General features: G+C 43.6%; 1 protein-coding gene across 9 annotated transcripts in view; it reads left to right on the top strand.

Moving 5' to 3' along the window:
* The window catches only part of LOC138760632 (echinoderm microtubule-associated protein-like 6), a 371,242-nt gene that overhangs the window by 212,797 nt on the left and 142,239 nt on the right, over window positions 1–16,206 (top strand). For all 9 annotated transcript variants that reach the window (XR_011355764.1, XR_011355765.1, XM_069931442.1 and 6 more), the window contains 2 exons: window positions 12,511–12,713; window positions 14,541–14,652. Coding sequence is in view for 7 of the 9 variants with exons in the window: in XM_069931442.1 (XP_069787543.1) it covers window positions 12,511–12,713; window positions 14,541–14,652 (315 nt within the window). In the remaining 2 variants the exon portion in view is untranslated. The remainder of the gene's footprint in view (window positions 1–12,510; window positions 12,714–14,540; window positions 14,653–16,206) is intronic.

The raw sequence follows: 16,206 nt of genomic DNA on the forward strand, positions 1-16,206 counted from the left end.
TTAACTCCGTTTGTTAAATATATGCATTTAAGTTTGATTTAAATATGTTTTTTAAGTCTGATATCTTAGTATTAATTATTTTTCTTTTTGTTAGTATTTTAATCGGTTATGTTTTTGTTTTTTTTTGTAAGTGGGTTTTTTTTCTCACATATATTATTAACTTTATTAATTCTTCACTCTTTATTTTGGGGGGAAAGGGGGGGTTGGACTAATTTGAGTTGGGTTATTAATGTGTAATAATTATTGGGGAGGGTATAGTTTATTTAGATTACTGATATTGTATTGTAATTTTATTATTTTATTCTTAATTTTTTTAAATGTAATCCTATATGTTATTCATATTATAAAATCTTAAATAAAGTTTAAAAAAAAAGAACTGGATGAATAGCTATTAGGCTATTAAACCTCCCAGTATCACCTGATCCATAATCTAACTACAAGACCACCAAAGATCTGCCTGCATGACCGACAGAACAATTATTTTTGCACACATGGTCAAATGTGAATATTTACAGGTTGTACCTCTTGAATTTGATGATGTGACCTGGCCATTGCCAGACCACAGGAAATGCCAGAAAACAGAAATTGACACCTAAGGGAACTTCCTTATGTAAACATGTCAAAGGTAGAACAAAACTTAAAACAGGAAATAATACTGTAGGGTGGCATGGTGAGCATAGTGGTTAGACAATGCCTTTACTGCACCAAGTTCAAGTGAAATAAATGCGTTCAAGTTTCATGTTTCTGTAAAAGAGTTTGTATAGGTATACGCTGCTTAATTTCCATGATATGTTCTGTGAAACTGGGCATTATGCAATGTGGATGTTGTGCAGACGCCATATATACTTAGCAAAGCTAAATGGAATACTGAAGTGTACCTGTAAACTTTTTATTTGTAAGTAGGGATCAGTGTGGGGACCAACATGGGGCTGTGGGCAGAGAGCAGGGCAGTGGGATGAGAATGAGACTGACATGGGACTGTGGGGAGAGAGCAGGGCAGTGGGATCAGTGTGGGTATACAGTATACAGTATACAATTTCCCATAGCTGTCGATCGCTTTTTCTAAAGTGCTGTGGACTTGCTCATGATAAATGAATAATCATGGTACCATGGACATGTATGCGGTGGGACATTGCCCAAACGTACGTTAAGCAATGCATACCATGGAAGTTGCCAGAGCACAATGCGCTGGATAAGAGAGGTACAACCTGTATTATTGTTTTTCTCTTCCTTTTTCCCCCATTGTCAATGATATTTTATTGTGTGAATTATTCCTCAATATAGTTCCCCATGTAGTAGTTCCTTGTCCACAGTGAACACTTAGTAAAAAGGAAAGTGATAATGTACAGAGTTACCAGTTTTAAACTCATACAAAACAGCAGCTTGTAATAAAATCTGCTTTAAAACGCCAGATGATATTAGGCTCTTGTTATCCAAGTGTTCATTTGAAGTCCCAAGGGCTGTAGCGGCAGAGGCAGACTTTCTATGGCTGCCTAAAAAGGACAGCGAGGGAAGACAAGTCTGCATAACCAACTCCTCCAATATTGACCCTGTGTCACACTCTAGTGCTCTTAAGTGTTGGGGAGTAAATACCTGCAAATGCCTTCCACCCTTACACCCTGCAAGCCTACTGTATGTATGGGACCAGTTGTCTTAGCAAAAATTTCTGGTGGATGCAGGTTCAGAAATTAGTGTATTTTCCACCACTGCTTTTGACACATGCCATCCTACTCCGGACCTGCAACCACGAGCAGTTAACAGTTCCAACATTCCGACCTTTGATACCAGGAAGATGAATGACAAGTTCGAGAATCATCTCTACACTTGACCATTTATTATGGTAGCAGTATCCCAACCTATGCTTGGTGCAGATTTTCTTTGGGTTTATTCATTCCTCGTCGACTTAAAAGGGCGTCGGCTGATAGATGGAACTACTTTTTAGACTATTCCTCTGGCAGATGCCTATACCCCTGCTCTGTGCTTTCAAATATTAAGTAAACCAGTAGATGCATTCTCCAAGCTGTTAGAATATTTCCCTGAGATTACTACTCTACAGTTTTCTGCCTCCACTGCAAAGCACCACATTTGTAATAAGGGCCCTCCTATCCATGCTAAAGCACGTCATTTGCCTCCGTAGAAGCTGCACTTAGCTAAGGAAGAGTTTACCAAGATGGAGGAACTAGGCATAATTTGTAGGTCCAACAAGTCCCTGGACATCTCCATTACATATGGCCCACAAACACAATGGAGGTTGGCGATCATGTGGAGATTACAGGCAGCTTAACGATAGCACAATTCTGGATCGTTATCTGATACCTCATATTTAGGATTTCTCGGCTAATTTGCATGGAGCAAAGATCTTTTCCAAAATGGACGGTGCGTGGCTATCACCAAGTACCAGTAGAACCAGAGACATTCCAAAAACAGCAATAATTACCCTTGTTTGGGTTGTTTAAATTTTTATGAATGCCTCTCAGATCAAAGAATGCTGCTCAATCATTTCAATGGATGATGGATACCTTAGAATGAGGTGTGACCAATGTCTTCATTTACCTTGACGACATTTTAGTGGCCAGTGGGACTAAGGAAGAACATTTGGAACATCTTTGTATACTTTTTATTCGTCTTCAAAATTTTGGACTGACCATCCAGATAACTGTGTACAAGAAATGATTGATTTCCTGGGGCATAGGATTACTCGCGAAGACATGACCCCACAGTTGAGGCCGTTAACAAATACTCAAGACCTGCCTCAGTTAAAAGCCTGCAGAAATTCTTTGGAATGGTAAACCTTTTACCGTTGGCTTCTTCCAAGAGCAGCTCAAATCATCATTGATTTACTGTCCGGAAACACCAGAACCATCCATTGGACTGAAGAGGGAAACAATGTCTTCTTGAAGATGAAAGATTTGCTGACTCATACCACTATGCTCAGCTACCCAGTTTTAATTGCAGCCACCGCCTTTTCCACAGACACTTCCAGTATGGCTGTAGAAGGTGTCAATATGTCAACGGGCAATGGAAACCATTACCATTCTTCAGCTGCCATCTTCGTGAATCAGAGAAGAAATACAGTGCTTTTGATAAGGAATTTTTTGGCCATTTACTCGTCTATTCGACACTTCCGTTATGTTTTTGTACATTGACCACAAGCCCTTAACATTTGCATTTTCCAAGGTTGCAGTGCCCTGATCAGCGCGACAACAGCAATTATCATTCATTTCAGAATTTTATAGAAAAATACTGTTTATTTCCAGAAAAAACAATGTAGTAGCTGGTATACATTCCCGCTCTGCTCCACTCGAGGTTTTGTCTGTTGATCAAGGTATTGACTACACAGTTTTGGCCGTGGTCCAATAAAATGACCACGAGACAAATGCTTATCGGACTGCAATCATGAACTTGGAATTGAAAGATGTCTCGTTTGGAATTAATGGAAAACTACTCCTTCTCTGTGATATATCAACAGGACACCCACGCCCAGTAGTTCTGGCATCATGGAAATGTTGAGTATTTGTCTCTGCATGGTCTCTCACATCCATCAATGAGATTGATCATTCGTATGGTTTCGGACAGGTTCGTGTGGTACGGTCTTAAAAAAGATGTGGCACAAATGAAGAGGTCCTGCATTGCCTGCCAGAAAGCAGAAGTTCAGTGGCATAGTAAGGTACCACTTCAGTCCTTCCCAGCAGTTAGTGAGCGTTTTGCTTATGTCCATGTGCACATCGTTGGTCCAATTCCTGTTTCAAGAGGACACTGTTATCTTTTTACAGTAATAGACAGGTTTACGCAGTGGCCTGAGGCCGTGCCTATGGTAGATGCTACTGCAGCAACTTGGGTTCCAACGTTCCTCAGTTCCTGAGTGTCTCGTTTTGGTTTACCGGTGCATGTTACTTCAGATGGAGGACCACAATTTACTTCCTCGCTGTGGGTGGCCTTGTCTCTCTTGCTCAGTACAACAATTCATCATACGAATAACTGCTATCCCCAGGCCAATGGAATGGTAGATGATGAGCTGCCTTGGGTACTTCTGGGCATTAGAACAACTCCAAAGGAGGACCTCCAAGCTTCATTTGCAGAGCTCATGTACAGCACACCATTGGTGATTCCAGGGGATTATATCCCCTATCATTCCAATTCCAGCATTGATCTTAAGAAGCTGTTGAGCAGGCTAAGGGAGACTGTAGGAAAATTGACCCCTTTACCACAATCGTCACATGGAAAAAACTGTAAATATGTCTTCGCCCGAAGGGAAACACTTGGTCAACCTTTACAGATGCCCTTATAGGATACTGAGACAAACTCGGTCTGTATTTTTGACTTTGGAGGGAAACCACAGTCTTTCACTATTGACAAGCTTAAACCAGCTCATGTGGGCAGGTCTTCCCCACTGCAGCAGCCAAAAGTCCTTTGCAGAGATCAACCACCTAAAAGACAGAAAAACCTTTTTGCTGGTTCTGGGTCTACAGGGAGTGCGTGTAGCGACACTACAATTCCCAGAAGGCATTGAACCGGCCATGTGGTGTCAGTGCATGATGACATCAGTGTGGGTCAAGTGCATGATTCGGGCTTTTAAAAGGTTGCGCTGGTGATGAAGAATAAATCCGTTTGATTCACTCTAAAAACACCTTATGTGGTTATTTTGTCGAGTCCACTGCGATTCCACTGGCCACAACATTATATGTTTTTCATCCTCCTCTTCCATCTATCCAAACTCTTATCAGTTCTCAATATTTGAATACTGGGGCAACAGCACCTAATAGCCTAAAAATGCCTGAGATTGTCTAATCTTGGAACTAAGCAATACTTCGAGGGAAGACCGCCTTGAACACCAATTGTTGTAGGTTTCTCTGAGGGGCTCTGGACTAAGTGGTGACTCTCTAATCCCTTTATACCTCCATCCCCCACACAGAAGGTCTGAAAGCACTTCACTTCTTCATGGACCTAAGACCCGACCAGTCACCCTCTACCACCACCCTCCTCAGCGTGACTTCACTTTAAGTAACTTCTCCTTTATCTCATCTCTCTTCCTCCAAATTAAAGGAGTTTCTATGGGAACCCATATGGGTCCCAGCTATACCTGCCTGTTTGTAGGCTTTGTGGAGCAATCCATGCTACAAGCCTACACAGGCAAGATCCCTCAACTCTTCCTCCGGTATATTGATGACTACATCTGCTCCCAGATGCAACAAACAGAATCCCCCTCATCCTCACCTATCACCCCACCAGCCTCTGCAACCAACACAATTCCCAGCCCTTACTACAGTATCCCACCACCAGACACATTTTTCCTTCTCCTCAACCCTCAGCTTTCCATCAGGACTGCTCCCTCCATGATTTCCTCATGCACTCATCCCTCCCCACCTATTGAACTGCCCCCCCAGCACTTTCCCTGTTGCCACAGAGGAGCAACACTTGCATCTACACCTCCTCCCTCACCAGGGACCAGGGCCCAAAACAGGCCTTTCAAGTGAAGCAATATTTCACTTGTGTATCCGCAAGATTGATTTACTAATCCGGTGCACCCTTTGGAATTTTCTCAACATCAGAGAGACTAGTCACCAATTGGGAGATCGCTTCACTCAGCACCTCTACTCCATCCCCCACAACAGTGACCAACAATTTCAATTCTGAGTCACTCTCCCACATTCACATGTCTATCCATGGCCTTATGCACCATCCTACCTAGTTTGATAGAGTATTTGATGATAGAAAGTTGAGATGTGGGTGTGCCTTCTTCATAGTTGCTGTGTGTGCTGGCTCCAGGAGAGGTCTTCTGACTCTCTCGTCATCTGTTGCAGCAATGAGGGTGGTTGTGTGGTCCCTTGGGCACTCCTTCCAACAATCAACAATGGTCTTGATGACTTTCAGAGCAAGATCATTGTTCTGCCTCATTATTACCATTTATTCAGCAATGTATAATATAATTGACAGTTTGGCAAAATGGCACTCCATCAGAAAGCTCTACGGAAGAACTCATGCAAACAATAAGTAGAGATTGAAAGTAGGCGTAGTCAAGACAAATGCACAGACACAGTTGCCATTTTTGAATAAAATGTGAAATAAGTCTAATTGATTGGTTAGTTATAAAAGAAAAGTCAGGAAATGTTACCAATATACGCATGAATATTGTTTATTTATCTTTTAACTCTATGTGGGGCCCTTGCTGTTTACAAATTAGCTACTGCATTTATTTAACAGAATCAAAATTTCAATATAAATCCACAGGTTGCAAACTTTTTGGAATATGTCGACAATATTAAAAGTTCTACATAGATGGAATAATTTTAAAAACGTGTTGATAATTGAAATTAAAAGTGCTGTGTGAATATTCCAATTGCATTTGGAATATTTTACATTCCGTAAAGTGTCAAGCTTCTCAGAAATGTCTGAGTATTAACTCCAAATGTTAAATTGCACTCCCTGTGTTGTATTTAGTTGTAGAATTGAGAAAAGCTTGAATACAACTCTGGTTAGATCACACTTGGAATATTGTGTTCCATTCTGATTGTTGTAGGATGTGGCAGCTATGGAGAGTGTTGCCTGGAATAGAGAACTTGTCTTATGAAGCAAGGCTAACAGAGCTAGGGCTTTTCTCTTTGGAGTGAAGAAGGATGAGAGGGTATATAATAGAGGTCTACAAGATTTTGAGAGGCATAAACAGCCAGCACCTTTTTCTCTGCACGAGAGTAGCAAATATAAGAGGACATCTGTACAAGATAAAGGGAGGAAAGTTTAGGGGAGACTTCAGGGCCAAGTTTTTTTTTACACAGAGAGTAGTGGGTGCCTGAAATGCATGTTCAGGGGTAGTGGTGGAGGCTGGTACAAAAGGGACATTTAAAAGACTCTCATACACATGGATTCAAGAAAAATAGAGGGTATGAGTGTGTGGTGCTCTGTCATGCAGCAAACAACACAAAACTCGAAAGACTGTACAACAGGCTTTAATTAGCTTAAGGTAGAAAACATTGGATATGTGTGTAACCTCTGGTTCCATGTGCCTGACTGGATTAGGAAAGGGCTGGCTCAAGTCTTTATATGGGCCAGTGATTGACAGTCAGCAAGGTGGGTCCAGCCTACCAGCTTACCTACATGCAGGTACAATGGATGCCGCCTGCAGTAAGCCAGTAGGAGTGCGGTCATATCACCATATTCACCCACTTCTTAAAAAGAGTCCCAGGGGTGGGGGGGTGGGTGGTTCTGGGGTATTTACAATATTTACGTTCAAGTGGTCCAGTGGTCACCTTTGTCAGAAGGACCATTGCAGGGCAGGCTCCTGGTTGATGGTCAGTGGGGGGCATGGCTGCTTGAAGTTCACCTGGGTCTGGGGTGGTCAGGGCGGCTGGTGGTGCAAGCAGGGTGATGCCTGACAGAGTGGGGGCATAGATGCAGGACAGGTCCGCAGTGGGAGGTGGCCCATGTCCTCGGTGGGGGGGGTTCCTGGATGGGCCAGGGGTGGCCATAGTAGAGGAGCTGGGTTCCTGCTGGTGCCAGATCCCTGGTCAAGATGGTGTCTCCCCCCATCCACTGGGGTATCTGTTGTAGGCATAGTTTGGGTTTGTATGGAGGAGGTGAACCTGCTTGACCAGGGGGCCGGACTTGTGGGTCCACACATGCTTAAGAAGGGGCATCGGTCCTGGAGACATCAGCATGCTGGCAGGGAGACACCAGTTGCCAATTTCCTTGGAAAAGTGAAAAGGCATTTGTAAGGGGTCTGGTTGGTAGCCGTGCACAAGAATGACTGAATGGCATGGAGTGCCTCGGGGAGGGCCTCTTGCCAGTAGTTGATGGACCATCCTTTCGACCTCAGGGCTAGGAGGACTGCCTGCCAAATTACCCCATCTTTGCATTCAACTTGCCTGTTGCTCCTAGGGTTATAGCTAGTTGTGTGACTAGACACAATGCCTTGTACTGCCATGTACTGGATGCAGCTCCTCACTCATGAAACTAGACCCTTGGTCGCTGTGGATGAATGCCAGGTATCCGAACATGGTGAAGATCAGTGCCAGGGCCTTGATACCAGAGGTGGTGGAGGTGTCAGGGCACAAGATGGCAAAAGGAAAATGGGAGTATTCGTCTGTAACCGAGAGGAAATAGACGTTCTTATTCGTGGAAGGCAGAGGTCCATTGAAGTTGATATTGAGTCGCTTGAAGGGCCAAATGGCCTTCACCATATGTGTCTGTGGTGGGTGGAAGAAGCGCAGTTTGCACTCTGTACACACCCTGCAGGACTCAGTCACGGTGTGAAATTCTTGGATGGTGAAGGGGAGGTTCCGGGACTTAATGAAATGGTACAGGTGCATGACGCCCTGGTTGCAAAGGGTGTCATGCAGTACCTCCAGTTGCTTGGACTGCATACTGGTGGAGATCCGGGACAGGGCATTGGGGGAGTTATTGAACTTCCCTGGTCTATACTGGATGTCGTAGCTGAACGTGGCCAGCTCAACTCTCCAGCACAAGATCTTGCTGTTTTTGATCTGCCCCTGTGGGTGGTGCTGAACATGAATGCCACTGTGCACTGGTCAGTGAGAAGGGTAAAACTCCTGCTGTCAGGTAATGGTGCAAGTGGCGGACTGCTTCCATGATCACCTGGGCCTCCTTTTTGATGGCGGAGTGTCTGAGCTCTGAATTGTGAAGGGTCCTGGAGAAAAAGGCCACAGGTCTGCCCCCTTGGTTAAGGGTGGCATCGAGGGCAACGTTCTCATCCACAGCATCCATCACGGCAACGGCATTGTCTTGTCTGATGCGGGCAAAGGTCGCATGCACCTCGACGGGGAGGGGAAAGGTGGTGGCCTGGACCAGTGGACGGGCCTTGTTGAAGAAGCAGGAGACGCATTGGGAGTAATAAGAAAAGAGGCCTAGGCACTTGCGGAGGACCTTGAGCGTGTGGGGGAGGGGCAGTTCCATTAGAGGACGCATGCATTCTGGGTTGGGACCGATGACACCATGTTCCACGATGTTCCCCAGGATGGTGAGGTGGGTGATGCTGAACACACATTTCTCCCTGTTATATGTGAGGTTCAACGCCTCTGCTGTCTGGAGGAATCTCTCCAGGTTGACATCATGGTCCTGCTCGTCGTGACTGCAGATGGTGATATTGTCCAGGCACAAGAAGGTTGCTTTTAGCTTGTGCCGGTTGTGATAGTACAGATTCTATCACCAATGTGTATATGTACAGATTGTAGTGTGGGATGACTGTGATTGGCTGAGAGTGTAGCCACACCTACTGGCAGGTCTTAAAGAATTGCTCCTAGCCAGACCAGGTCATTCTGGACTGGTCGACCTACATGTGATATGCTCCAGTCTTTTAGTTAATAAAAACCTTGGTTTGGATCAACAAGTCTTTGGTTCTTTCGACGCGCTCTACACCGGTCTACCATGTGGTCCATCTCCCGCTGGAAAATGGAGACCCTGTTTGTGACCCCAAAGAGGACCCGATGGAACTGGTAAAGGCGTCCGTCTGCCTCAAAGGCAGTGTAAGGTTTATTCCAGGCATGAATGGGGAGCTGGTGGTAGGCTGGCTTCAGGTTGATAGTAGAAAAGACCCGGTACTGGGCTCTCTCATTGATCATGTCAGCGATACGGGGCAGTGAGTAGGCATCCAGCTGGGTGTACTGGTTGATGGTCTGGTTATAATCAATGACCATCCTTCATTTGCTGCCTCCTTTTACTACTTGGACCTTGGCTCTCTCGGGGCTATTGCTGGGTTCAATAACTCCCTCCACCAGGAGTGGTTTCATCTCGGCCTTGATAAAAGCCCTGTCAGTTGCACAGTAGCACCTTCTCTTGACTGCTATAGGTTTGCAATTTGGCATTAGGCAATTGAAAAGAGATGGCAGGGGTACCCGAAGGGTGGAGAGTCTGCAGGTAGATTTAGAATGGTCGTGGGACTTGCGATGTGGATAGTGAGTGAGCCATCAAAGGGAATGGTGAGTCTGTGGAGGTGATACTGGAAGTCTAGTCTTAGGATATTTGGGGCACAGAGCTTGGGAATGACCAGTAGCCTGAACCATTGGTATGTCTTCCCCCACCCCACCCCCAAATTTGGTTCACTAAGGAGCACCCCTGTGCCATAATCACATGGTCCTGGATGCAAAAACGATGGGGAGGCTTACTGAGTACATTCTGAATTTCATTGTCTGCACCACCTTCAGGTGCACAAAGGTTTCAGTATTATTGCTATCAAATAAGCGTTTTGTTACCTTCCCATTGACGGTGATATCTATTACTGAGCGCCCGAGTCCATGAGAAATGTCCTTTGTCAACATGGTGGACACTAGGAACACCTCGGGGTCCAAATCGCTGCTCCCCGACAGTTGTGGTGGGTAGTAGCCAGTGGTGGCCATTGGATCATGGGGTGCGATGAGTGCGTGGCTCTCTGCGCACACGTGTTGACCATGCTGTCTTGTCATCGTAACGGTGCAGCTCAGGTCGGTGCTGCTGGGAGTCGGCTGCTGGCCCATGATGGCGGTGCCCAGGGGACGCACATGGCGTCAGTTAGGCTTGGTGGCCCGGCTGGAAGTGATGTCACTGTTACGGGCAGAAGTTTGGCTGGTGGCAATGTCAATTGCGTGGGTGGATGTCCAGCTGGAAGTAATGTTGTTGATGCATGTGGAAGGTGGGCGGCGAAGGATGGCAGGCCCGTGGAGAGTATAAGACCATAGCGTGGGTCAGCACCCAGATTGGAAGTGACGTCTGTGCGGATGGAAGTTACGTGTAAGGTAATGGTGTCGTCTGGCACTCGCACGTGGATAGGCTCAGAGGGTCAGAAAGCACTCCTGGTTGGTTGCAGAGGGTCACAACGCTCCCTGCGGGTTTGGAGAGGCATACCTTGGTGAAGTGGCCTTTCTTCCTGCATCAGGAGCAGAACGAGTTCCTCGCTGGGGCGTTTCTTATGGGAATGCCTGTCTGAACCACACTGGGACCCACAGTACTTACAGTGGCGGCTGGTGTCGGTGTTGGCAATCATCTCTTCCTTGAAGGGCTCTCCAGTGACTGCTACTGTCATCGGCGTCAGCATCGGCCAGACCGGTGAGTGGGGGAAGCGAGCATCGAAGACTTCCACATGGTGGGGTGCAGCTTCTAGGGAACAGACCACTTCCGTGATCCTGACGAGGGAGGCGTTGTTCTCCTCTGTCAGGTTGTTCTCGACTGCAGCCCTCGCATGCATGCATCCTGGACAAGTCACTCCACTTCCCCAGCAGTCACACTGGCTTCCAAGATGCATGGGCATGCTAGCTCTCGCAGGTCCCCCAGGTAAGCGTCAACTGCGTCCCCTGGCCCCTGGCTGCTGTATTCTGATGCTGAGTAGGTATATTTATTGGGGGCTGGTGGGTACCTTCTAGGGTGGCCATTGCTGGCTCAAAGTCTGTGCAGTATCTGATGGCTTGGAAGGCATGGGGGCCCAGCTTGGTGTGTTTCTGGTTTTCTGGTTTGTATTGATGACCTCTGCTTGAGTGTGGATGATGGCCTCGACTGCATGCTTCAAGATCTCAAAGTATGTCGGAGCGTCTGGGTGCTGAGGGTCGATGTTTAGCCTCCCAAGGGTGAGAAATCTCTCTATAGACCTCAAAATTTAAGCTGATTAAATAGTGGTGCACTGTGGTGCAGCAAACAACACAAAATCTGAAAGACTGTACAACAGGCTTTAATCAGCTTAAAGTAGAAAGCACCGGATATGTGTGTAGCCTCCGGTTCCATGTGCCTGACTGGTTTATGAAAGGGCTGTCTTGAGTCTTTATATGCGCTGGTGAATGACAGTCGGCATGGTGAGGTCCAGCCTTCCAGTTTACCTACCTGCAGGTACAATAGTTGCCCCCTGCAGTAGGCCGGTAGGATGGCGGCTATAGTAGTGGTCATATCACCACAGGATATGAGGTAGGGAAGGTTTAATTTATGTAGGTTGGAAAAACATGGTGGACCAAATGGCGGTAATGTGCTGTAGTGTTCTGTTCTATGTTGAAACCATAGCATGATTGTCTGCTCTAGACATATACTACATATATTTTGAACTAGATATTTATTAACTGCCTTTCCATCAGGAAGAAATATTATTCTTTGTTATTCTTCTGGCTGTTCTAAGCAAGGAAGCATATTTGCCTATCAGTACTTGATCATAATTTCATTGCAGCAATTAACTTTTTCCCAGGCTGTAAGGAATAGTGTCATGTAACTGAGTAAATATAACAAAATATTTATATTTATTTATTTTAAATTAAATTGTTATGTATATATGTGATAATTATGTACTGTGTCTTGTGAGTGTATATGTGTGTACTAGGGTCTGGAGAAATGCTATTTTGTTTCTTTCTATATGTACAGTTAGTTTATAATAAACTTGAGTTTGGACAGTCAAATTGGATTTCACATTTACTGTAGAGTATTATAAATTCAAATGGTCATTAACAAAAAAAAACAGACTAAAACATGAACATGACGATAAATTTCTTTTTAACTGCTTTTATGAAAGCTGTTGGTTATAATTATACTAACAGTTATCACATATTTCAGGTGGTGGCCTGACCTCCAAGCGTGGAGTATTTGGTAATGTGGGGAAACTGGAGACAATGTTGGGTGTGACATATGGTCGAATGGAAGACATGATTTTCTCTGGAGCTGCAAGTGGAGATGTTTACATCTGGAAAAATAACCTTCTCTTGAAGACAGTCAAAGCACATGATGGACCTATTTTTGCTCTACATGCTTTAGATAAGGTGCCCTGAGTTTTGTCATCAATTGTTTTTTTAAGAATAATCTATTATAGCAAGGAATTTTTAATCTCATGTCAAGCAAGTGTTAAAACTAGCACGTGGATAGGGTAGAGAGGGTGGATGACAAAAAAAAGTTGCCTATTTTAATTTGAGACTGCTGCTCCACAGTTTGTACAACTGCTCTAGGTTATCAAATACTTTTAGTTATTCATGCCTTTAGCATCCTACATGTTTCAAGATGTATATGCGTTTTAAATAGTTGTGGCATCCGTTTTATTAATTAATATCAAATATCATGAATCTAAAATGTAAAATTGATAATGATATTTAATAGAACCATGATCTTCTATGTGTTAAATTGCCAGTAAACTATTTTGGACTGCTTGTGTGTTAGTTCTGAACATTTTCAGAGTTTGATTGCAAGTTTGACACTCCATTTTAAAAAATAATTTGATTTGCATCAGGGATTTTGTGTAGCTTAAAACAATTAGCAAATTTCTCACAGGTTTCATTTGGTTTGGTGACCCAAGAAACATTTAATTTCAACGTTTTGAAGAATAGAAGTATTTAACGATGTGCATCACATCTGACTCCACCTGCAGCGTGAAATAATAACACTGATAAAAGTTGCAAAGTTTAGTTTTGAGAAACTGCACACTTGTGCAGTTCTTTGTGTCGTTCGATCATAAGATGTTGGAGCAGAATTCAGCCATTAAATCTGCTCTGCTAATTAAATTATGGCTAATTATTTTTCTTCTCAAACCTAGTCTTCTACCTTCTTCCCATAACATTTAACACCCTTACTAATCAAGAACCTGTCATCCATCGCTTTAAATACCTCAATGACTTGGCCTCCACAGCTGTCTGTGGCAACAATTTCCATAGATTCAACACCGATTAGCCAAAGAAATTTCTCCACATCTCTGTTCTAAAAGGATGTTCTTTTATTCTGAAGGTATACCCTTTGGTCCAATACCCTCCCTTAACTGGAAACATCTTATCCATGTTTACTCTATCCAGCCATTTCGATGTTTGATTGGTTTCAGTGAGACACCCCCCTCCCCCCCACACTGACCCCTTCATCCTCCAAAACGTCAGTGAGTACAATCCTAGAGTCATCAAAAGCTCGTCATGCATGAACTTTCTTACACCTGTGATCATTTTCATAAATTGCCCCTGGACTCTATCCAACACCAGCGCATTCTTCCTTTGATATGGGGCCCAACATTTCTCCCAATACTCCAAATGTTGTCTGGCCAATGCCTTGCAAAGCCTCTTTACTTTTATATTCTCGTCCACTTGAAATGAATGCTCACACTGCATTTGCCTTCCTTAATCCCAACTCCACTGCAATCTTAGCCACAAAGCCAGTGGGTGAGTGCCCCAGTGTAGGAGTGAGACAGAAGCTTTGGCTCATGAGAATTTGGTGAACTGAGGATGAGCTTGATTCCAGTGAGGTAAAGCCAGATAAGATATTTGTATTTAAATTAGGAAGAGTTCATGGAGATAACTAGGGCAGTGGAATGCTCTGATTGCAGGATGTGGGAAATCTAGGACAGCACAATTGACCCTGATAACTACACCTGCAAGAGGTACATCCAGCTACAGCTTCTGGGAGACTGAGTTGGGGAAGTGGAGCTGGATGAACACTGAATCATTCAGGAGGCAGAGGCAGTGACGGAGAGGAGCTTTAGGGAGATGGTCACTCCCAAAAGTCAGGAGGCAGGTAACTGGGTGACTGTTAAATGATAAGCAATTTAGAATAATTTTTAATTATTTGTAATCTTTCATACAAAATTATTTTTGCTCCTAATCATTCTTTTCTGAAAGGGATTTGTAACAGGTGGCAAAGACGGTATTGTGGAACTCTGGGATGATATCTTTGAAAGATGTTTAAAAACGTATGCAGTCAAGAGAGCAGCCCTATCACCTGGCTCAAAAGGTATGCAATCATATTATCATAGCTAAGTACACTTTCCCAATATGTACATTGAGTTTTTTTTTCTCTGTTATGGGTAGAACAAGTTCCAGATTCTGATATTCTTTGGCCTAAAAGAAGAGACAGACTGTTAGACTGGAGAGCAGAACATGGATTTCTTGAGATCTTCAATCCACTCTAAGTGACCAGAAATTCTGGTGGCAACATTGATGGTATTTTTGCAAAACATCTTGCCTTGTTCTATGAGATAAGGTTAAATCAGATATTGTACCAGTTGTACTTTTCTTGCAGTCAGGGGAATATAAACCTGGGGCACTTGGATAATTTAAAGCAGTATTTTTTTTTTGTTGCTCTATCATTTCTGGTACAGTCTCTTTCTTCCCCAAATGTTGATTGCATTCCAGAATCCATAGCCATTATTAAGATTCTTGTTTAAGGTGCATCATAAATAGAATTAGGTTATTAACCCTTTCTCTGGAATTGGGACATTAGTCCAAGCTAATCAAGATTAGTGGTAGGCACCTTTTTCCACATCCGGTAGTGGGTGATGATTAAATGAAGGAAACTGAATAAATTGTGTCAGTACTTGAAAAGTGGCTTTGCGATAAAATGACCAGGCATGTTCTTATTGAATAAAGCAGCAGGCAAAGGAACTGAATGATCTATTCCTTATTCTCTTTTAGTTCTTATCCATGCTTTTCACAAATTCATCTCATTGAGAAGTCGTCCTTGAGCAGTATACTTTGCATTAAGGTAGTCAGAAATACCTACCATGTGCAAAAAAACCCAGCCACAGCTATAGGGAAAGAGCAGAAACATAGAGCACATTGAAAAAAATTCTTAATAGTCCTGAATTTCTTTATCTGGTTCTATGTATTGATATGTCTCTGCAATATCACAGTTTCCAATCCATCAGAGGTTCTATGCTACAAGAAATACAAGTCCATACTTGCCTCAGAGAGGTATGGCTATGAAAGAAGCTGAAAATGCAAAGCTTCCCCATGGTACAGGCAGCTGTAAATTGCAGTTACATCCCTTGAAGGTACCTCATGTCATTCCTGTCATTTACATCATATGGAAAGGATCAGTATTTAAATGAGCTGCCAGGTTATTTGAAGTACTATGAGGCAACCGTGATACATTTAATGTCAGATAACATGCTATGCCTTTGATTATTACACCACCACACGAAACTGTTAGCCCAAGGCAACCCATTAATTGTGTGACAAGCTTGTGCATCTTGAACCCACAGCTAAATGAACAGACGATAAGATTAATGCCACCAACATATTAATCATAATTTCCACTCATGAGTGGAAATTCTGTTTGTTGGACACATTTAAATCTATCCTGTTCAGAAAGGGCAATCAGATTCTTTGATTTGTTTCTAAGATGTGGACATGATTGTCTAATTTTTGACCCTAATGCCCATGAGATCGTGGTGTTGAAATCCACGAAATCAGCAGAAAATATCAAATCAAGGAAACATGCTTGATTTAATTTGTTAAAAGTAAAAGCTTTATGTCTAAATGTACCAAGCACACAACAATTTAGATA

This window comes from Narcine bancroftii, chromosome 4, assembly GCF_036971445.1.
Source record: "Narcine bancroftii isolate sNarBan1 chromosome 4, sNarBan1.hap1, whole genome shotgun sequence".
Lineage (NCBI taxonomy): Eukaryota > Metazoa > Chordata > Chondrichthyes > Torpediniformes > Narcinidae > Narcine > Narcine bancroftii.